Source organism: Sinohyriopsis cumingii, chromosome 3, assembly GCF_028554795.1.
Source record: "Sinohyriopsis cumingii isolate HCF-2022 chromosome 3, ASM2855479v2, whole genome shotgun sequence".
Lineage (NCBI taxonomy): Eukaryota > Metazoa > Mollusca > Bivalvia > Unionida > Unionidae > Sinohyriopsis > Sinohyriopsis cumingii.
In genome coordinates this window covers 3543580-3568001 of record NC_142963.1, presented here as the reverse complement: position 1 = coordinate 3568001, position 24422 = coordinate 3543580, and the positions used below count along the sequence as shown (strand labels likewise).

Here is a 24422-nt window from a genome sequence, read left to right as displayed (position 1 = left end):
GTGTGTAGAAGGGTTTTGATGATGATACGCTGCTGCAGTGGATTAAAGAGTTTTATTTCAAGTACACGTCTTTTTATTTTATAAAATAAAATTTCAGTTGGAGTGCAATTTCCGACATGTAATTTTCGAGTGATTTAAAAGGTGTCACACAACTTACGACTCGAAAACAACGTCCTGTTACGGAACACACAGTAAAAAAAAAAGAGAAAGAAAAACACAAAAAACCAATAAAAATGAATTTATGGTGTCCCAACCTATGGGGATATTTTTGTGCATCTTACCCACCCACCCCGTTTAACTTGTACATTGAACACGTGACATATATCAATAATGCCTTTAATATTGCCAGAAATGGCTAACACACGTTTGCCAAGTCCGAAAAATCTGTCTCTAATTTCACTGATTGTTATTAACGTGATTCCTTATTTTCCACAGCTTTAAACAGGTATCCCTTGTAGAACTTTGTTCACTCCTTACTGGATGTAGATGAGGTTTTGGCTTTAAAGGTGCAAATCCCTATTATTTCAAGTTTATCTTGGACCGTTCCTGTCAATTCTAAGATCATTGCAACTGTTAGTGCAGTATAATTACTCATTCGACTTTCTGTCGAATAAATTTCTGAAGCATTAAGATTGCGCACGTTAATGATGATGAAATTTGACAGTAGATAATAAGAAAATAAGAAAAACACTACCACCAGGTTAATAATGCAATTTATTATTTAAATTCCTGCTAAAAAAACATGAACTACCGCAGAGTAATGTATCTATTTCAAGCAAAGATCGGAATCAGTTTTATTTTGAAAAATTGTCAGTTGATGAATTGCAAATGGAAGATAAATGTAACACATAAAAATACCTATACTTTAATTATCTATGCCCGTGTCCATGTTGGTGTCGTAAGCTAAGGGTGACATCGATAAAAATTATAGTGTATAATTTCTCTCTCTTTCTCTCATATTTGAATCAAGACCATTACATCTTTCTGCATTAAATGCGTGGTAACTAATCGGGAAAAAAATTATGCATGCTCTACGAAGCATGTGATGTGGCATTCCATTACCAACAGCTTCAAAAAAGATATTTAAGATTGCTGGCTTGGTCTTCTGACGAATTTGCATGTAATATGACAAGATGGACTGAGGGAAGTGATGAAAAAAAGTGTAAATCACTTAAATACCTTCAGTAGGAGATTGACTTGTTTTACTTTCAGTAAATGTAGCATTTATCTGGTACAGTACATTCTTTTAATCCATATGGCAGATACTGCAAACTGTACCCGAATGACAAGCGAATATTGTTTTTATGTTACATGACAAATTTACTACATTTTGACTCAATTATCCTTTTCAAGAAGTTGACATGAATATAAATAAAACATTTCGTTGCCAAGAAACATGGATCCATGTTCGTATGTATACAGGTACAGGGTTTATCAATTTGGCAATGTGAAATTACTAATATTTTGCACATAACGGGTAATCGCCCAAATGGCACGGTATCTTTGGGAACCAAAACCAAGCTTTGACGAGTCACATTAACAAATTTTTGACTACTGCAGTTAAAAGCAATAACTTAGGTAAAAAGGGTTTGGCCAGTTATTATATGCGTATATGAAAAATGGTTTTCACATGTTGTAGCAGTAATTAATTTCTCAAGTGAACAGATCATATGATCATCTTTATTACCTCGAACACCACAGTGGACCTAGTACCCCTAGAGACACTTTACTTACATCCTCTTCAGTTTCTTCTCTTCTCGTTCTGGGAACCACATAAGGACTCTATCAGATCAAATATCTCTATGGTCAACTTTTCATTAGTGATACAATTAAATTTTTTTCTGACCGAGTCTCCTTAGGCAACCATATACGTGAACGTCCAACACGGGAGGGTTTTTCTCCCTCCTGTCAATCGCTGTAATCTTCCACATACGCAAAATCAGTATATTTTATTAATATGTTTCAGCTTAGTATATTTATAGTAATACTGCCAATGGGCGTAAGCAGGGCAATACAATGTAGTTGTGAATTTCGCCCTTTGATTTTGTCAGCACAGTCAGCTGACTTCATTATTTGAAGTTGTTGATGTGGATCATACTCTGTGTGCCCTGAAGTAATCCTGAAAGGATTAAAGACATTAATTGGCTATGACTGAGTTACTAAAATCTTAATCCGCATAAAACAATAAACATTATTTTGATTCTCTCAACAAGGTATGTTGTGGGTCAGTGGTTCTTTCCAGGGTTCTTCCTCCACCATTAATACTGGCCGCCATGTATTGCCTATCTTGTGCTGAAAAATGGCGTTAAACTCCATTACAACAACAACAACAAGGTATGTTCTGTTTTGGTGCTTAAAGTTGCTGAGATGGATGAGAGTATATACTATGCATGATCAAAAATAATTTGGATCAGATTATGTTGCAATACCAAATCACCAACATATTATCCAAAATTCAATGATGGATGGAGAAAGGCATTTCATGGTTGCAGTCAAGTTAAAAGGAACATGGATATATATTCTGCTCTTCCAGTAAAGTTGATATTAACATCTATTACGGTGCAAGAATGACACCAGGCATCATAAGGGGTGTAATGAATGAATGAAAAGTTGAACTTTCCTTTAAAATACTGTTCAAAATGAGTGAAACCGCGTAGTGTTCACAAGTTTGGAATAGCTTATTGTTCATCTTTGGAAACAGAAAAAGGTCAACTGACCTTAAATTTCGTTTGTTGCTGTACTCTCATATATGAAATAACTTCAAAAGATACACTGGGGTTATGCTATTTTAATTTTATGTAAGTCTGGCTTTTTCCGAAAGATTCTTTCACTGACTGTTGGGATGTTAACATTATTCTTTTCATGCAGAATGCCCTCAGTGTTATCAGGATAATTTTTTAGGCTTTTATTGTAGATGGAATAATATGTATATATTTCCATACGTCGTGTTTCACCAGACAGCATTGTAGTAATCTACATATGGTTGAATATAGCTTTTTATGGTACATTATCCTGTTATTTCACTGACAAACATGCTCTAAATTTACATGATACTCTTGTATGAACGTTAAACTCCTGTCTTCTCCTCTTAATGGTTCCCATTTACAGAGACACATTGCGATCTATTTATAAGGTAAACTCTTTCGCTAGTACTGTATGACACGTACATGTGTTAAATTTACAATGAAAATATTGTGATCTATCTATAAGGTAAACTCTTTTGCTAGTGTTGCATGACATGTACATGTGTTAAATTTACAATGAAAATATTGTGATCTATCTATAATGTAAACTCTTTTGCTAGTGTTGCATGACATGTACATGTGTTAAATTTACAATGAAAATACTGTGGTCTATCTATAAGGTAAACTCTTTTGCTAGTGTTGCATGACACGTACATGTGTTAAATTTACAATGAAAATATTGTGATCTATCTATAATGTAAACTCTTTTGCTAGTGTTGCATGACATGTACATGTGTTAAATTTACAATGAAAATATTGTGATCTATCTATAAGGTAAACTCTTTTGCTAGTGTTGCATGACATGTACATGTGTTAAATTTACAATGAAAATACTGTGGTCTATCTATAAGGTAAACTCTTTTGCTAGTGTTGCATGACACGTACATGTGTTAAATTTACAATGAAAATATTGTGATCTATCTATAATGTAAACTCTTTTGCTAGTGTTGCATGACACGTACATGTGTTAAATTTACAATGAAAATATTGTGATCTATCTATAATGTAAACTCTTTTGCTAGTGTTGCATGACATGTACATGTGTTAAATTTACAATGAAAATATTGTGATCAATCTATAAGGTAAACTCTTTTGCTAGTGTTGCATGACACGTACATGTGTTAAATTTACAATGAAAATATTGTGATCTATCTATAAGGTAAGCTCTTTTGCTAGTGCTGCATGACACGTACATGTGTTAAATTTACAATGAAAATATTGTGATCTATCAGATCAAACTCAGTCCTAAAGTGAACAAATATTCCTCCCAATATTTTTCCCTGGTCAATAATCCTTTTGTCTACCACAGAGATGCCATTTTTTTCTAGGAAAATATGTTTCTTCTAGAATACTTATACAATCAAAATACCTTGGGAGAACTACTACTACCTTGCAAATCCAGCCCTCCAAGATAACACTTTTAGCTAAATGCTTCTCGTTATCTACCTACCTAGGTAGCAGTCAGACAGAATGATCTCCTATAGGTATAGGGATTGGTACCAAATCCAGTGAATATCGCAGTTACTACTGGAGCATAAAGCACGCTGTCTAAATGGGTGTAATGGGAGGGGGGAGGTTGAAAGGGTGTATTGAATTATGATTGGGTAAGTATTCTTGAAGAAACATACTTTGCTAGAAAAAAAACCTAGAAAAAATGGTTTCTTGCTTAAATACATTACCCAATTATAAAACCTTAGGAGAATAGGTAAGAGGTGGAGAAAGATACATCCCCTTACCACAGAAAGACCATATTCTGTCCCCTAAGGTATGTGAGACAGCTTTTAGATAACCTGACTGGAAAAGACTCCATCTGTCAGGGAGCGGCTTTGAAAGGGAACAATTTTCCCTCCTGCAAATCCAGTGGAAGTTATTTAGCTGTGTCCTTATGAAGCTGTCAAATGCTCTAGAAGGCTAACCTTTGTGCCACAGCTAAAACATCATTGCTAGTCAAGGTTCTAATATGTTAATGCTATTTACACTATGGCGGATCGATCAGATAATTGTGTGCTTTGTCATAGCGACATCTATTGTATTTCATGAGTTGTCACCCGAAGTAATGTAATGCCAACTAACCAATAGCATGTAACAGCGGTACATTGTTACTTTGTACATTGACCAAAAATGGTGGAGACAATTGACTTCTAAAGGATAGTCTGTAACTTTAACATCAAGACTATGTACCAGAGAGAAGCCATTTGTGCATTTTAGGAATTATATTTGTACAAACGCAGAGTGGCAGTGAAAATTGCTTAATATTTATCAGCCCATTCCAGTTGTGTGCTTCCCTTCTGTCGATCATGTAGGAACTGTTCAAATCTGAACAACTAGATTTTGATCGGATGCAGTGGCTTTGCTGTTGCATCCACTGAAAATCGCAGACCTGAAGCACTGAATTATCTGATTGGCCATGGTGTAGATAAGGTTAACACATCGCAACCTTGGCTAACGAAGATGCGGTTAAAGGTTTCTCCAAACTGAATGAGCCTTTTAGGATGAGATATCTCTGAGCAAAGCTGGAGAAGACTACTTGGATCTCCATCTCACGGTATGGATAAAGATAAGAGTTTCACTCACATGCAGTGATTGAACTGACTTGAGCTGACATGCGGAGCAAATTCATTTATGTGGGTTTAGTCCGACATGCAGGACAGATAGCCCAAATTATGATGAAAATGCATGATATATCATCCTTCCCTTATTTGAAGATAAAATGAGGCATGATTTCCTTTGAAGCACTGGCTCGACATTCCTCGATGCAACAGCTCGATATTCAGAGCTTGCACAGTCTCCTATCAATGACCTTGTGATAAGTTCCAGAACAGATGGGAATTTTTATCAATATCTAATTCCTCAAGAATGGAATCTTCTTTTTGGCAATGAAAGCATGGATTTCATGGGTGATATTTATCAATCATGGTGGAGCTGCAAGTAGATGGGATCATCAATAAGAAGGAATCGCTGATTTTGCCTGCCGACTGCCAAAGTAATCAAGAAGCAGGACTGCTAAGATAGGTGAAATAAGTAAGCTCTTGAGAGCTGTTCAAATGGTGTCTTGTTCCACCAGGTTAATACCCATGATAACTTCCACTTGGGTAAGGGCTGAATGGCATGGCCAGGTGTAATGAATAGAATGTATGTCTTTGGCTTGTTAGAGTTCCTCTCCATCATGATAGCACAGGATGCCAGTGTTTGTGGAACTAGCTTTAATTATGATTGGTTCTAAATGTTTCTCATCGAAGAATAAAAAAAAGTTAGCTTTTGAGGTATGGGTGCCTACTTGGTACAAAGTGCTTTGTGCACTACACCAAGATTATATTCCATTGCTTTTGTACGCTTCTAAGGTGGCTAGCCATCTCATTTGATAATACTCCACTACTTGATGTGAATACTTTGTTCTTAAAAACATATTTCATAATATCCTGATGTGCCGGTTCAGTTTTGATTGGGGTGAAATCATAATTTATTAATTTTGATGAGGGAATATTGTAATTCTGGCAATTATGTTGTGATTGATGAGGTTGCTCCAATATTACCCATCTGAGTGTAGTAATTGGGATGAGGAGACACTCAGATTTGCCGATTCTTGTGTCCTCTTCTGGATCAGTGATGGTGGATGAGTGTATTAGTTCAGCTGTTCCAATCTACAGAAAGAGCATCAATTATTCAGGTCTTTAGTGCCCAGGGCAGGTAAGACAAAGGCTGAGGTTTTGGCATTCCACCTTGTTACCAATAGGTCAATCATAGGTCGATCCCATCGTCTCTTGAGAGAAAACATAGGGATGAATAGACCATGATGTTTGTATATTTCCTTCTTACAGAACCATGAGTCCGTCAATACATTATCAAGCTTAGTAAATGTTGAACTTAAGCATGGATTGTCAATGAAGACACCACTTTAGAAAATCCCAAACAATAATACAAAAGTCACAGTACTTGTTCCGCTTTACTGCTTGAGATGAGTCACCATAATTAAGTTACTGGATATAAGGAGTTCTCCATTCCAGCATAGATTCTCCAGCCACCAATGAAAAACTCTCAAAATAGTTTCCATATCGATAATGTTAATACAGTCCTACCCACTTATATCGACATCACTTATGTTGACAAGCCGCTTATTTCGACAAAAAAGCAAAGTCCCGGTCCCTTGGTCTACTATTACTACCAAAATTATCATGGCTATGTTGATGTCGAGATAAAAAATAAACGTACATGTCAACCAGAGGCGTAGCTGGGGGGAGCAGGGGAGTACATATGTCCCCGGGCGCCAAGGTACAGGGGCGCCAAAATGAGGCTTACAACGTTACATTATAATAAGTAAACAAGGGTAATATTCAAAAATGTGATTAAATGGGGAGGGGGCTGGGGCGCCAATTTTATAGTTCGTCCCCGGGTGCAAAATATCATAGCTACACCTCTGATGTCAACAGAAACCCTTGGTCCCATCTTGAACAAATCCTTTGTTTTCTAATCATTTATGTCAACTAGCTGCCAGTTCCAACCCATACTTTATTCAACAATTAGTTGATCTTGCCACCACGCTTTAATTTTCCCACCTCATCATTTATGTTCTGACCTGTACTTTATTCAACAGTTAGTTGATCTTGCCACCAGGCTTTAATTTTCCCACCTAATCATCTATGTTCTGACCTGTACTTTATTCAACAATTAGTTGATCTTGCTGCCAGGCTTTAATTTTCCCACCTAATCATTTATGTTCTGACCTGTACTTTATTCAACAATTAGTTGATCTTGCTGCCAGGCTTTAATTTTCCCACCTAATCATTTATGTTCTGACCTGTACTTTATTCAACAATTAGTTGATCTTGCTGCCAGGCTTTAATGTCGCTGTTGGACAAAAAGGATCTCATATACTGCAAATATAAGTCACCTTTAGAGTTAGTTTACAGTTAGTTTGAGGTGTTGTTTATCTGCAAATGAAACCACATCTACATTCCCATCAAAGAAATATACCCTTTATCAGTAAGTACATGTACACTTCCTGTAGTTTGTTGTCATTAGCTCCACCTCTCCTCATGCCAAGCATAGTAGCTACTTTGCATTTAGATGCAAGACATCAGTCAGTGTGTACCAAGGTGCCATAAGTTATGAAATTTCCAAGAATAACACCTGACATACAATATATCATATATATTATCATGATATGAAATAAATGTAAATCAATGTTCATAGCACAATTCTGTTTTCTTCCTTTTGCCATTTAGATGAGGTGTCATGCTTTTTGCCATCCGATATTCAGGTTGTTTGCAAATATTTACATACTGAAATATGAATACTCTTGTACCTTTTTTTTTATAAATGGTATGTTTTTCCCAGGTCACTTTTCATACATTATGTGACAACCAAATTAATTTACAGACAGAACATACAAGCTAGTTCATCAAATCCCCTGACGGCTTCCATAACTGTTTTCACTTCAAAGGAGTTTTGATTTTCATAATACAAAACTCACTGTATCTCAAAAGACATTGATTTGCATACGATACTGGAGACTATTTCATTTATGATTTGCATTTGGACTGGCAAAATGGAATACATGAATTGCTATAAACACTTAAGCCAAATTAGCTCTCTATGAAGGATGCTGGTATGCATTACTCAGACATGATTTAGGTTCCTTAGAAAAAGAAAAGAAAAAAAAAACGTGCAAGGGGGATCTGATGGGGAGGCTTACAAAACTCTGCTGGTGGCCCACATAATATTTTGCAAAGTTGTTATTTCATTCCTACAAAAAATATAAAAACTTACCCAGCTTGAAACAATCTTCAAGAATTCCAGTGTTCATTGTCACATCAACTTTTTTCCAATAATATTAGTGCTCAAGTCATTATATATTCATGTCAGTGTTCACACAATAATTCAGCCAGTGAATTTTTGCAGCACATTTTACATGCATATCACACTATTCTCTTGTCATTTTTTTCCTTCTCATTTTAAAAGTTTATTATATATATATATCAACTACTTAAAAATATTCACATATATTCACTTGTCTTGTCCCCCATGGCACACAACAACCTGTTGATACCAATGTGCTAGTCTTTGGGGTTTTTTTTGTAGGTTTCAATGTTTATCCTCCTTGATTTGGAATCAATAATATCATTCAGGACATTGAAGGATGACTCTGCTATGAAAACAACTTGGTAAAGAAATGACTATCTTTGATAGACAAAGGTATCTGGCCACATTGGAGGAGAACCAGTTATAATCTTCTACCTTCCAAATCAATCTGTTCCAATTCCTTCTCCTTTAACACGTTAGATGCTATTGTAGAAATGATAGCACTAGTTCAAATCTTTCTGGCAAAGATCATAAAATGCTTGTCCTCTGGCATTCAGTTTTCTTAAAAAACTGACTAAGTACGTTTGCATCAACTCCACATTCATGACATTCTCTTTTCCATATATTTTTCAAACTTTCATCCAAACCCATATACCCATGTCTCTATCATTAGTTGGAGATGCCATGTTTGGCAAGCACGCTTATTAACTTAAGTTTTCATTATGCAAAAATTCATTGGATGAATAGAAGCTTTTGACCAATCAGAATGCTTCTTACAATGACAAATACTATTACAAGGATCATCTTTAATAGAGATTGCAGTATGGGACTGAACAGTAAATTATTTAAAAACTATGTTAGAGGAGAAGATAGCATAGAAAAAAACAGACCATACAGAGGAAAATCGGATTCAGGCCAGGAAAAAAGCCGAATTCCATGGAGGAAGAAAATCATCACTGATTATTTTAATATAACTGGAAAGATCTATACCTATAGAGAGATGTATATGTGTATTTACAAAAAGGCAAGAGTTCTTGTAATAATGTCAGCTTACTGTACATTGTACTTAACATGACTTGTGCCTTTCTGCACAAACTATATAAATATGTGTAAAAAGGTCAGGCAATAGAACAGTAATGAATAGAATAGATTTTCAGTAAACATCTGCTTTCTGCCAATTTGTACAGTTTTTTTCATTCATACTTTAATTTTCAAACATGTCCATATTGCTATTTTAGACTTCAGCTATTGAAAAATTTAAAGTTCCAATAATAACACAATCTTTGATGTGTTAAAAATGTTCATATAGAAAATAAGATTTTAATAGATAGACTGTGTATGAAAAATTACATTAACTACAGTAATTATATTTATTATAGGTATATAGAAAATTAAGATACAACAAAGTGATTTCAAGAATTCCTTAAGGTTCGCTGTTTTTCTGTATATAGTGACCCTCAAATACTAGAACACAGTCCATCTAGATTATTGGTTCATCTAAGCAGGACACTTGTATCTAGTGTGCAGATTTAATATTACCAAAACTGATTCAACCACACTCCTGTATATCCATGCATTTTTCATGATCCTTGAGGAGTTGGAAAAATAAAGTCGATATCATACAATACACCAGGCACCATCATACAAAAGTACATGTTTTATTATTGAAAAAATTATTAAATATCACAAAGAATGCATACAAATTAAGACATTTGTTTACCTGGAATAAGTAATGGAATGCTAAAAGATAATTTAAAAAATTTCAGGAGAAAGCATTTTATGACATGGTTCTTTCCAAACTTAAGCATAATAATAATGTGAAAATTATTGATAAATTAAGTTTGAATATGATGCATTCCTTTCTTTTCTGACAGAGAAATAATAATATGCCTCTCCCTCGATAATTTGTGCACAATGGGTTCCACAAACATAGACAGCACAGAGGGCACAAGTTACCAAGGGACCTCCCAAAACATCTGCTTATACATCTAGAAAATTGTGTGTGTGTGTGTGTAGGGGGAACTTGGCTGTTTAATGACTAAATCCTCATTTTACAATCACGTCAATAATAATTATTAATATCATGCTTTTTCTAATGAGGTTGTTTGTTATTCTGTATAAATAACATTTATTTTCAAAATGTCCAACATGAAAGATCGTTCTGGTGGGTTTCAACAACCTTCACGTGTATGCGAAAACATCTGTTTATTATGTCACTGCTTTTTGTTTTGTTGATAAGTTTGGTTCCCAGAGTGGTATTTAATAGTATACTACCAAGTCAGGGGTCAAAGTTGCCTGGAACCAGACTATCTGTTTATAAACCACTAAACAAAATTCCTTTATTTTCAAAAACTAGCGACATTTATTTCGGGAGACAATCGCCTAAGTTAAAACTCAATTTTTGTATTGTTCAATTAGTACAATACTGATGTCATGATTTCATTGAAATTAATAGTGAAATTTCTTATCGTCCTTGAGTATACTCTAATTGCCAGTTCAGGAATTCTCTGAAAATTGCTTGCCCACAATAGTCAGTATCTGTGAAACCAAGCTCTTTATTTTGAAAAGTATTCATTTCTCTTGGTTACTTTGCTATCTTTGATCACAGTTATGAATGAGTCAGTTAATTTAAGGTAGTTTATGTTACATACACAATAACATTTATAACAGTGTTCAATTGATCAAATAAAGTGAGTTCACCTGATACGACCGGGGCCCGCTAGATTTTAAGTATGTAGGATTTGCATGCCTTTTAACTTCTTTTTAAATTCCACCTCCTTTATTTGATTCAAAAGATATAATTAATGTGATAATACAAAGGAGGCCAGCTTCAGTGCAACATTACAATAAATACTTCTCAAAGTCAGTTATCAAAACACTGTCGGCACCTAATTAGATTCTCAGAGAAATGCTTGCGTCTATAGCTGTTATAGTAGATTCACACATTTTACATTTAAATACACATTGCATTTATGATAATTACACTTAAGTGGAACTAAAAGATAGAATTAAAATACTAATTTCACTTAATAAAAATCATTTAATTGGCATCTAAATATTAATGTACTGCCTACAAAAGCCATAAGTGACATTTTCATTGATCAAACTTTCCTTGAATATCTTTAATTATGGTTTACTAAGAATGTTGTTTGGAAAGAATATGTAACCAATTATATGACTTCTTATTAAAGGTTGATAATTTCAAAATGTAGATTAAAATTTCTAGGTCATATCTACCATTTTCAACCATAAAACGAGCGATATATCAATGTTTCAGTTACCAATTTTTATTGCAATTTTTGTCAAATTCAAGAAATAGGGATAAAAATGTATATTCTGGTTTAAAAAGAATGGGATCCATGCCTTACCCCACATTATAAGTAGATGCGCAAGTTATCAGGTTGCGAGTTATCAAGGAAAGAAGATCAAGGAAAAAGACTCTTTAATCCTATCTTTGTGTAGTTGAAATAGTAGATTTGTTCAAAACTGCCATCATTAGAATACACAGGTTGATAGTTGGCAATTACAGCATCTGCCTCATCCTTCATGGATGGAAAGGTGTGGTTACTCTTACGAGCTGGAAAAAAATACATCATTGAAATCACACTATGGGAAAACATTAAAAAGTTTATAAAATATAATGCAAACTCCATGAACAACTACCTCTCATATCCAATAAGTGTCTGATTGCTTTTGTCTTAATCCATAAATTTCACCTCTGCTTAACTTATAGCTATATCCCTTAAACAGCCAGAATACATCCATACTGTCAATGGGGGTTTAAGAGAAGTTACACTGTATTCACACTTCTGACACGGCCAGAATGCATCCATAATGTCAATGGGGGTTTAAGATAAGTTACACTGTATTCACACTTCTGATACAACCAGAATACATCCATACTGTCAATGGGGGTTTAAGATAAGTTACACTGTATTCATACTTCTGATACAGCCAGAATACATCCATACTGTCAATGGGGGTTTAAGATAAGTTACACTGTATTCACACTTCTGATACAGCCAGAATACATCCATACTGTCAATGGGGGGTTTAAGATAAGTTACATAGTATTCACATCTCTGATACAGCCAAAATACAGCCATACTGTCAAAGGGGGTTGAAGATAAGTTACACTGTATTCACAACTTAAACCATTTTGTTAAGCTCACATATTGGTAGATGGCACAACAAAGATATGAATTTTAATCAAGTTACAGCTTTGGCATATGAAAGTAGAAGATTTTGTGTAAATGTTTAGGAAAGACCTGTACAGTATCTCAAAGACTGGTTTGTAAGTGACACATAAAGTTCCAAAAAACCACTGTATATTTTACTTCATCATCTGTGGTAGCTTGTACATGTATTTGTATGGTTAAATTATATTTTGTCACATGTCATACACCAGTGACACTAGGATCTAAATAATACCCAAGGTACATAATCAGTGTACAGCAGATAATGTTCACAATGCAAGTCTCTCACATTTTTTTTCCTTTGAGGTCTATTCATTTTAGGGATTTTCTTTTTTCTTTACCAAATTTTTCTCTTAACTGATAACATCTCTAGTGTACCAGCAGACGTCAATGAATGTAGTATGGCAATCCTCACAGCACTATGAACATGTCAGTGCTATGCAACACTTTCAATACTGTCTCCATTCCCTCTTAGGCGTTAAACTAACTTGGGTCCAAATTTTAGCTGAGACTCAAAATTTAAATGATTTAATTTTTCAAATTAATTTAACAATTAAACTTATTACATCCCTTTTGTTTACAGGTCTTCTGCAAACATCAATGGATAAAAAGGGAAAGGAATAGAACAATGAGCAAAAATGTATAGCTCAGTTATCAAGAGTTTTAGTGGGCCAAGAATTGCAGAAATATTAAAAACAAACTGGCTTACTTGTGCAGTTTTTATAAAATGACATTATGAATATTTTTAATGATAGTACACATCTGAAATTATCTGAATCAAATGTGAACAGGCATCTGAAATTTCATGAATACAAAAGAAGGGTAGTGAAGAAAATATTGTGACATCAAAAACAGTCGGATTTATAACAGGGACTTGTGTCATTCTAAATTGTATATTACTAGATAATTATTGGAGAAAAGAAATATTCTCAGGTCAGACTCAGATAGTACTTGGCAAAAACAGGAGGGAATATATGATCCGATCCCACTCTATTGAGGCAAGTGTCGTGTGTTGAGGTTGTATCACTTGCAATGGCATGGGTACCTTTGTTCATGTGAATGGCAAAATGAACTCAACAAAATAAATAGCTGTTCTTAAAGAAAACTTATTGCCAGTTATCACCAAAGTTATTGCCACCACAGTATTTCTGCAAGGTTCATAGATATTTCATAATGATAATGCAACCTTCCACATTCATGCGTTTCTACATGCATAAATTAGGCATGTACATGAACTAACTGAAATATCTGTAAGTTAAAGCTAAATAAAATATCAAGTTTTGAGACAAGAGAATACATTTTTATTTTGAAAAAATTAATGGAGTACTTTAACTCAAGACATGCATCATCAATTTTTTGGAAAATATTTTTGATCCAAGAATTTATTGTTTTTATTTTTGATTTTAGAGTAGATAATTTGTTTTACAGAATCCATGCCATTTTTTGTGGAGACAAGTTGGAGAAACATACCGGGAACAAAATGTTTTTTTAAATAATTTCATTCTGCCTGATCTCATAAGCACAAAATCTCCAGCATAAAAATGAAACTGAGATGTCATCCGACAAAATCAAGAAAACATACTTTGAAATGATGCTTAGTCTTTTTACATTCTGTAGATTTGTGCAGAAGACTATTAAACAAATTATAGGAAATTTGTAATTCTGTCTGAGTTCTCTGCAAAGTTACGAAAAATAAAAATTTCACATTCTAATTGCAAGTCTGTATTGATGAATGATGACTATGAATTCACTACACAGAGTGATTAAAAATTTTAAAGTACCTTCCGACACCAAGAAGCTGGCAAAGTACTGAGACTCTGACTGCATGACTATGAATCCACTAATCAGAGTGATTAAAAATTCTGAAGTACCTTCTGACACCAAGAAGCTGGCAAAGTACTGTGAGACTCTGACTGCATGAGCGTCATGGTTGATATCATATTTTGGGTTCCACTGGAACAAGTTTTTCTCTGGATGCCACTGGGTTCCAAAAATAGGGTATTTTTTTGCTGGAAACAAAAAAGCTAATGTACTCTTTGGTGCTTAAATTTCTAATAATTGATTCACTATCACTGTTCTATAAATATCTTGATTACTATGGAGGATTTATAGGGTACCATTCTACTATTTATTCAATGCAAAAGTTCCTTCCTTCAAACCAATGACTGTTCCCCATATGTAACCTATGTTGTGCCTGATGTAAATCTGATAGTATCCTGTTAGAGTCTATCTTATTTGTCTGGAAGAATTGCTTTGCCATCAAATAACTCATACTGTCAGTATGATGAGCTACTAAATTTGGCTGCACAAAACATATCTATCTACATGTATGCGAAACAATATAAGAATGAACACAATCATATTTTATATGACAATGCTTTAAGAAATCAAATACTAAAAACATCTTGGCCTCTCATGGGATACTTGTGTGACTTTCTAAAGGGAAAAATCATTACGTGATACATTTTTCGTATCAAAGTGATTTTCATTTATAAATATTTAGATTTAATTTTTGTTAAAAATAAAATAAAACGTTTTAATATACAAAAATGAAAGATAAAATTTGGACATAATAAACTATATAAAATGTCTGATATCATAAAACCAATTTATTTTACATAAAATATTATCTTTTCTGACATGTTAAATAGAATAATGAGTTCAATGACAGCTCATATAGATGGAGGGGTGCATGTTGAGCAGATTAAGTCAAATTCGCATGAAAGATACAAAAATAAGATTGAAGCATAATAATGTTTAACGGTAGAAGATTACCTTTCCACAACCAGCCTCAGACTAGTTGAAAACTACACAGCCCACCAGACCGACTGAACTGTGTGATTGTTTGGGGGGTTAGAATTAAGAAAAATTCCATAGATAAGGAAATTTTCAAGTTAAAATTTGAGGCAGTCAGGTCAGATTCTTGGAACCTTACTCTAAAGTTCAAATGCATTTCAGTTAAGGTAGTTTAATAAAGTTGAGGAGAAGTCACTTGTACAAATCAATTTTTTACTGCTCACATTTTTGTTTTTATAGGATTCTTCATTTTCAAGCAATTAATGTCCAAATAAGAACTGGAACAAAACAGAATTTGTTGTCATGTAGGTATAACCACTGTAATCTGAATTATTAGATTCCCAGTTATGAGCTGTATGTAATGAAATGTCTATGTAAGCATGGTGCAGTTTTTATGGTTCTATATTCATGCAACTTCAGGTTTTTGAATAATTATACCTGTTCAGTTAGCTTTGTCTTTTGCCTAAATAAATCATAGCACATACAGTACAGCAATGACATTATGAGTTAAAATGCCACATACAGTACTGTAATGACATTTTGACTTCAAATGCCACATACAGTACTGTAATGACATTTTGAGTTCAAATGCCACATACAGTACTGTAATGACATTTTGAGTTCAAATGCCACATACAGTACTGTAATGACATTTTGAGTTCAAATGCCACATACAGTACTGTAATGACATTTTGAGTTCAAATGCCACATACAGTACTGTAATGACATTTTGAGTTCAAATGCCACATACAGTACTGTAATGACATTTTGAGTTCAAATGCCACATACAGTACTGTAATGACATTTTGAGTTCAAATGCCACATACAGTACTGTAATGACATTTTGAGTTCAAATGCCACATACAGTACTGTAATGACATTTTGAGTTCAAATGCCACATACAGTACTGTAATGACATTTTTTGTTCAAATGCCACATACAGAACTGACATCATGAGAGCAGACAGTCTGATGAATCCTGTCAAGCAACACATCCACCTGTGGACCGCTCCAGTGGCCTAGTGGTTAGAGCGTCCGCCTCAGATGTGGGAGGTTGTGGGTTCGATCCCCGGCCGAGTCATACCAAAGACTTACAAAAACGGTACTAACAGCTGCCTCGCTTGGCGCTCAGCATTAAGAGGTTAGTGTTAGGACTGGTCGGCCCGGTGTCAGGATAATGTGACTGGGTGGGACATCATGTTACATGTCTGCGGCATGATGCCCCAGTGCTAGACATCACTATAAACTGCCACATTGCAGACATCATAGCGATATGACTGAAAAATTGTTAAAGCTACGTTAAAAATCCAAATCACATCACATCACATCACATCGACCTGTGGGTCACAATGACCAACAACTCTGCCATTATGTAACTATGTTAGACATTCTGATTCAATTATCACTGCACCTGTCCTTGCTTAGCATACTGCAGAAATTCTGCACATTCATTTTATCTTTGAAAATTCCAATTTTCATTTAGGCCTCTGCAATGGTATCATGTCATCATTGTTCAGGTACTTGTTCATAACTGTCTTTACAACATGTCATCACATGCTTTATCATTATTTTTTGGTTACAGATACTTCTTTAACACACAATTCCAGTAGTCATCTCATAACGATTCTATACTCTCCTCAAGATGCCAGTGGAATATATATAAACTGTTGATCCTATCACATTGTACAAACAAGAGACCCTTGAAGTGACTGATGCTCTACTCTGTGAAAAGAATTTTCAGGAATTCAAGATAAGACCAATGCTTCCTTGAACCTTTTGAGTTGGATCAATTTCCAATATTCTTTAACGATTACAAAATTTTCAAATTAGCCTCTGTTGTGGACATATTGGATGTCAGATTGGCACCATTTTCAATGAAGACCAACAATATATCATAAAAAGTCTTCCACTGAAAACCCCCATGTTGATATGACTTGCTGTTTTGGATGAGTAATGATGACTAGACTTTCAATATGGTTACCATGGGTGTGTGTGCATAGTGGATATAAGATTGACACCATTTCCAGAACCAATCCAGACATTATAAGAAGTTTTCTGGTTAAAGGACAATGTCAATGGGACCAACCATCTAGAAGAAATATTGTTAACAAGACTTTCAAGATGGCTATTGAGGTGGCCTTATTCCAAGTCAGATTTACGTCATTTTCACTTACAATCAAATAGAAGTTGTAGGAAGTATTTCATTTAAAAAACCCATACTGATGTGACTCTTCATTTAGAAGAAGCAGCAATAACAAGATTTTCAAGATGGCCATTGTGACATCTATACTGAATGTATGAGTGGCACCATTTTTATTCAGGACCAGTTAGACATGATAAGAATTTGCTTAGTAAAACCCCCATGTTGATAATCCATTCTGATTAAGTAATGATAACAAGATTGATAAGACTGCCACTGTATGGCCACAAGCAGCACCATTTTCTTTTAGGATCAACTATAGTCTGACTATACATCCCCATTTATTTTTAACCCTCTACCGATTTCAATAATGAAAACGTTTAATGTGATAAAAAGTGCACAGAACTAAGTCAACTGAATCATTGATTTATAATTTCTAACCTAACTGTGACCACAATGGCATAGTACTGGCATCCCTTGAACCCTTTCATGCTTAACAGACTTTCCATACTAACACAGCGCCATATTGTGTACACTATAGGCAAGTTAATTTCCATCAGACAACATAATGATGTAGTTCATCCTGTTCGGCAACTGCAAGATAATTTCATAAATTACTATTACATTGAGAGTTTGGAATTATATCCCTTTGCACACATGAACATGGAAACTAAACCTCTTGTTAAATCCACGTGAAAAGCAAATTTGTTGTTGTCATTATTTTCCTTCGCTTGATTCGACACTGTAAATATCGGAAGCAGATGACTTATGTATATACATCTGTAATAGTGATGCATCCCTTTGTTGAAAATGGACTTGTCCAGGAACTGGAAATGGATCCGAGCATGTCCGTCTATTACATTAAAAACATCTGTTAAGCATGAAACGCGCAGAAGATCATGGTGTTAGGGCCACTCTACTCACAGTCAGGTTAGAAACTATAAATCAATGAATGAATTGACTAAGTTCCTTGCACTTTTTATCACATTAAAGGTTTCCATTATTTAAATCGGCATGGGGGTACAAACAAACGGGTTTGTATTGTCAGACTATAGATGTCTGGTGAAAACCTGATGGCAGTATTACTTTCTGTTCAGAAGGAGTAGCAATAATAATATTTTCAAGATGGCTGGTGTGGTGGCCATATTCAATATCAGATCAGCACCATTTCCATTTAGGACCAACTAGACAGCATCAGAAGTATTTTGGTTAAAACCTCATGGCAATAATACTTTTTGTTTAGGAGGAGTGATGATACCAATATTTCAAAAATGGGTGCTGTTGCAGCCATATTAGACATCAGAGTGGAGCCATTTTTGTTTGGGTCTAACTAACATTATAAAGTCTTTGGATGAAACCTATGTTAGTATGACTTTCTGTTTATGAAGAGTAGCAATAACTAAAGTTTCAAGATGGTTGCTGTGCCATATCTGGCATCAGATTGGCACCATTTCCATTTAGGACCAACCAGACATTATAAGAAGTCGTTTGGTGACATCCCCAATCAGATGAAGTTTTCTGGTGAAAACCCTGTGTCAATACTACTTTCTGTTCTGAAGTAGTGATAAAAAGAGTTTCAATATGGTAGCTGTGGTGGCCATACTGGATGTCAGATCAGTGCCATTTTCATTTAGGTTCAACTAGGCATCATTAAGAAATCTTTTAGTGAATCCCAATGTTGATATGGCCATCCAGTCGAGAAAAGTGGCAATAAAGTGATTTTCAAGATGGCTTTATCAGTGCCATTTTCATTTAGGATCAACTAACCACAGGATTCATTTGAATATAAAGGTTCTTGGTAATCCTCCATGTAGTTTAGGAGGAGTAGCAATAACAAATTGTTGCTAATGGATGGATGGACAATGGACCATAGACCGATCTATAAACATTCCTGGTCTATGACTAGTAGAACTAATAGGGTCAAGTATTAGCAGTGAATGTAAAATAACATTTTACTTACCTTCCATTGTGGATATGAAGACTTTACCATTTCTGTCCAAGTTGGTAGACAGAACTGTATAAAATTTTGACAAGGCAGGGTTACCATTAAATGTCTGAAACAAATTAATAAAAACTTTACTAAATAACAACAACAATGATCCATTCAAAACATGGAGTGAATAATAATACAAAAAGATAAATAATTACTGCTGCTACACATTTGTAAATGTGAACTAACAATACTAAATAGTAGGATTCTGAGTTTAGATTTTAATTTAAAGTTCTGACCTTTACAAAGTAATTTTCTAAATCTTTGAAGTTCTTTAGGAGATAAAGAAAGCATACCCGTCAAAACACGTGTCATGCTAAAGACATGATTTTTTTACTCCAAAATCCGGATATGGTAGTGTTTTTAAAAGCTAGATTTTCAGTAATCTTTAAAAAAAACCAACAAACACGATGCTTCAATATATGCCCGTAACATGTTGCATGCATAAATGGTAAACATTCCTGATTGGAACTGACTTAAACTATTTTTAAATAGTGGGAATTAAAAAGGACGAAGTTCAGGTATAAACAACCACCTTTTCACATAGTATTTAACTGGCTGACAAGAGCTAAAGTAAAGATCACCAAGTGGAACAATCCAATTCATCTTGAGTAATAGGTAAATCAAATATATGCTAGATGAATGTTGAAGAAAAAATGAAGAACACATTAAAGAACACTTAAGCCATATTAAAGATTATTGGCAAGCATGTGAACAATGGCAATGCTCTTTCTGAAGTTGGATTTTAGCTGTGGGAATAATGTTTAAGTAAGTGTGATTATTTCTGAAGATAATTTAGTAAGCAATAAACTATAAGCTAATCAAGCTCAGCTAAAATAAATTTCAGAACTTCAGGTTGATGGAGATTTACTGTTTGAAGCAAAGCAGCAAGGAGAAGAATTTTATTCTTTACATATACTGAAAACATATCAACATAATCGTTCTGGAGTGTACGACATCCATTGAATAGGAGCACTAATTGTATGAAACACATCTGACACACTGAACTGAATATTCAGAATGGTTCTCTATTATTATTCGGTATCTTAATCTTGTTAAAATACTAATCATGATCACTGACTCATGTTTTCCAGGATTATTTAAGCCATGAAATATAATGACTGAAAGACAATAACAAGCACATGCTTATATTTGCACAGCTGATTTGTGTTGATAAACATTAACACCTGCACTGGACAGAGGCATTTATTAGTGCTGTATTACCGGGAGAAAAAACCCCATTAAACATGAAAATAAAATCTCCCCTCCCCCTCTCCACCCCTTTCCTGAATGAAATGGTCAGTCCCAAATGTGATGTATATTCATTTTTCTAGAGACAAGTATATCTTATGATTGGGTTCCAACAAACTACCAAACAATGCATAAAATATTTCTGTTGTTACTAGTGCAACTTCTTATGACAGCTTGCACAACAGTGATTTGGATTCCATGTAATGATGATGATGATATTCTTTTATAGTATGAAACAGGAAAATTAACAGAAAAAGAAAAACAATAAAACATTAATTTCATCTAATGCTCAAGTTAACTTGGTGATATAATGTACAGCTATATAAATGATGTATAGTATTTACACACAACAAATGGGTATATATTTGTCAGTCAGATTAGTTGTTTAAAATTAATGGTGGTCTTCCTCCAAACTACTTAGAGATGTAATTCTACCTTTTACTATAAGAATGAGACTGACAGAACTGTACTCAATCTTTTGACACAATCTCTGCCTTTTTGAATTTATTAATATATTGTCTTCAAAAATTTGACACAAGCTATTTAGTTTCTTCTCTATCCATAATTTTCTTTTATGAGAATCAAACAATGGAAAAGTCTATTGTTATACCAAATGATTCACTTATCCAGACAAAATTGTAAACATAATGGCAGAGAAAACAAGCCTGCAGAAGAATGCTGTTTATTGTCAACATAATGGCAAAGAAAACAAGCCTGCAGATGTGATGTGATGTGATTTGGATTTTTAACTTAGCTTTAACAATTTTTCAGTCATATCGCAATGATGTCTGCAATGTGGCAGTTTATAGTGATGTCTAGCACTGGGGCATCATGCCACAGACATGTAGCATGATGTCCCACCCAGTTACACTATCCTGACATCGGGCCGATCAGTCCTAACACTAACCTCTTAATGCTGAGCGCCAAGCAAGGCAGCTGTTAGTACCGTTTTTGTAAGTCTTTGGTATGACTCGGCCGGGGATCGAACCCACAACCTCCCACATCCAAGGCGGACACTCTAACCGCTAGGCCACCGGAGCGGTCAAGCCTGCAGAAGAACGCTGTTTAATGTCAACATAATGGCAAGAAAACAAGCCTGCAGAAGAATTCTGTTTATTGTCAACATAATGGCAACGAAAACAAGCCTGCTGAAGAAAACTGTTTAATGTCAACATAATGGCAAGAAAACAAGCCTGCAGAAGAATGCTGTTTATTGTCAACATGATGGCAATAAAAACAAGCCTGCAGAAAAACGCTGTTTATTGTCAACATAATGGCAAAGAAAACAAGCCTGCAGAAGAACGCTGTTTATTGTCAACATAATGGCAAAGAAAACAAGCCTGCAGAAGAATGCTGCTTATTGTCAACACAATGGCAAAGAAAACAAGCCGGCAGAAGAACGCTGTTTATTGTCAACATAATGGCAAAGAAAACAAGCCTGCAGAAGAACGCTGTTTATTGTCAACATAATGGCAATAAAAACAAGCCGGCAGAAAAACGCTGTTTATTGTCAACATAATGGCAAAGAAAACAAGCCTGCAGAAGAACGCTGTTTATTGTCAACATAATGGCAAAGAAAACAAGCCTGCAGAAGAATGCTGCTTATTGTCAACATAATGGCAAAGAAAACAAGCCTGCAGAAGAACGCTGTTTACTGTCAACATAATGGCAAAGAAAACAAGCCTGCAGAAGAATGCTGTTTATTGTCAACATAATGGCAGAGAAAGCAAACCTGTAGAAGAACACTGTTTATTGTCAACATAATGGCAATAAAAACAAGCCTGCAGAAGAACGCTGTTTATTGTCAACATAATGGCAAAGAAAACAACTGTTTATTGTCAACATAATGGCAAAGAAAACAAGCCTGCAAAGGAACATTGTTGTGCTTTTAGGATATCTGGTTGCATCTGAAATGAACATGTCAATAATGAAGAATGCAAACCATGCTGATGGCTTCTCTTGTGCTGTTAGGTTATTAGTTTGCACATGAGCATTTATTTTCAAAAAGTGTTTGGGTCATCCTACATCTACTAATTTATGCATGAGCAAGGGACAGCTGAATTATTTTTCATTAAATTTTAGCTAGAAACATCTTGAACAATGCACCTGCATTTAAACAAGACCATAAAAAATACTTAAGTCGTTTTGCCAAAATATTTAGTCAGGCTTTCCTTTTAATCTCAACTCAGACAAAGGGAAGTCAGGTTTGAATCAATGACTCAGAAGCCAACATGATTATATTTTATCCTTTATTACTTATAATACTTTTAAAAAATCCCACATTTGGCCTAAACTCTCCAGGTTACAATAATAAAGTAATCAATTAACAGCTTGTGTCAACATGCCAACCTCAGTTGTATTAGTGGTCACACATCATTGCACTGGTTGCAACAATTACTGGAACAGTTCAAATACCCACTAGACTGGTTCAAGCTGGTTTCCGGTAATAGATATCCAAAATGGTATTTTGGAATCACATGTATGTTAAAGCCATCTGTGCACTAGTTATAGTAACTTATGCAATCTGTTCCCCATTCATCAATGACGTAGTTCGCTTTGAACACTAAGTTTGCAGCTTCCAATAGAAGTATAATAAGTAGGAAATCTTCACAAGGGTATGGGGCTTACAAAAGGATAAATATCAGTAATTTACTAGACTTTCAACATCTTGAAAATATATTTTTGCATTTTGAAAGCGCATCAAAGTTTTCTCAGCAAATTAGATTTGTCTTTTCAACAAGCCCTACTGCAACTCACATAGAATACAGGAAGAGGCAGATCCAAAATTTGAGGGGCCCACGGCATTGGGCTACCAGATATTTTTAGCACTGTAATGTCAGAAGAATTTGTACATTATGTTAATGAGAACTTGTGGATGGGGTAACCATTGGAACTCATGTGATTTTTTTCTCTCACTTTAGTCAGGTCTGTTATTGATTTGTTTGATGTTTATCGTTCTTTTCACTGCTGGGAGTGAATTATCACTGAATTTTATGTCTCTTATGCAAACAGAAACAGAAATAAGGACATGAATGCATCTGAAGATTCAGATATCATAGTACTGAAATGAAAATAATTACATTCCCTGCACAAAATGTTGTATTACTACAGTTTTAAAGGCGATGTCATTATGTTGTTGTTGTTGTAGGGTTTAACAACATTTTTCAGCACACGATAGGCTATACATGGCGGCCAGTATTAATAGTGGAGGAAGAACCCAGGAAATCCCCAGAAAGAACCACTGACCCTCGAGAAGCTACTGGCAAGCTTTCTCACATATCCACATTGGCCGAATCCAAGACTCAAACCTATGCAGACAGAGGTGAGATGGCAGTGATCCGTAACGGACAGTGCTTTAGACCACTCGGCCACTCGGGGCCCCTCATTATGTTAATAGTATCAAAAATTTGATTGGCATTATGTATCATACATTATCTTGATTAGAACTAGGAAAAGTTTAAAAGTAATTAAGTTATCACATTGTTTGCCATAAACAAAATTTAGCAA

At 34.8% G+C, this 24422-nt stretch overlaps 1 protein-coding gene across 6 annotated transcripts in view; it reads right to left on the bottom strand.

The window, feature by feature from the left end:
* Window positions 1-10185: 10185 nt before the first annotated feature.
* The window catches only part of LOC149802362 (gamma-glutamyl hydrolase-like), a 51092-nt gene continuing 36855 nt past the window's right edge, over window positions 10186-24422 (bottom strand). For all 6 annotated transcript variants that reach the window (XM_089951603.1, XM_089951598.1, XM_089951599.1 and 3 more), the window contains 3 exons: window positions 19635-19728; window positions 14611-14748; window positions 10186-12120 (listed from right to left, as the gene is read on the bottom strand). In XM_089951603.1, the coding sequence (XP_089807729.1) occupies window positions 11969-12120; window positions 14611-14748; window positions 19635-19728 (384 nt within the window). In that variant the 3' untranslated portion in view covers window positions 10186-11968. The remainder of the gene's footprint in view (window positions 12121-14610; window positions 14749-19634; window positions 19729-24422) is intronic.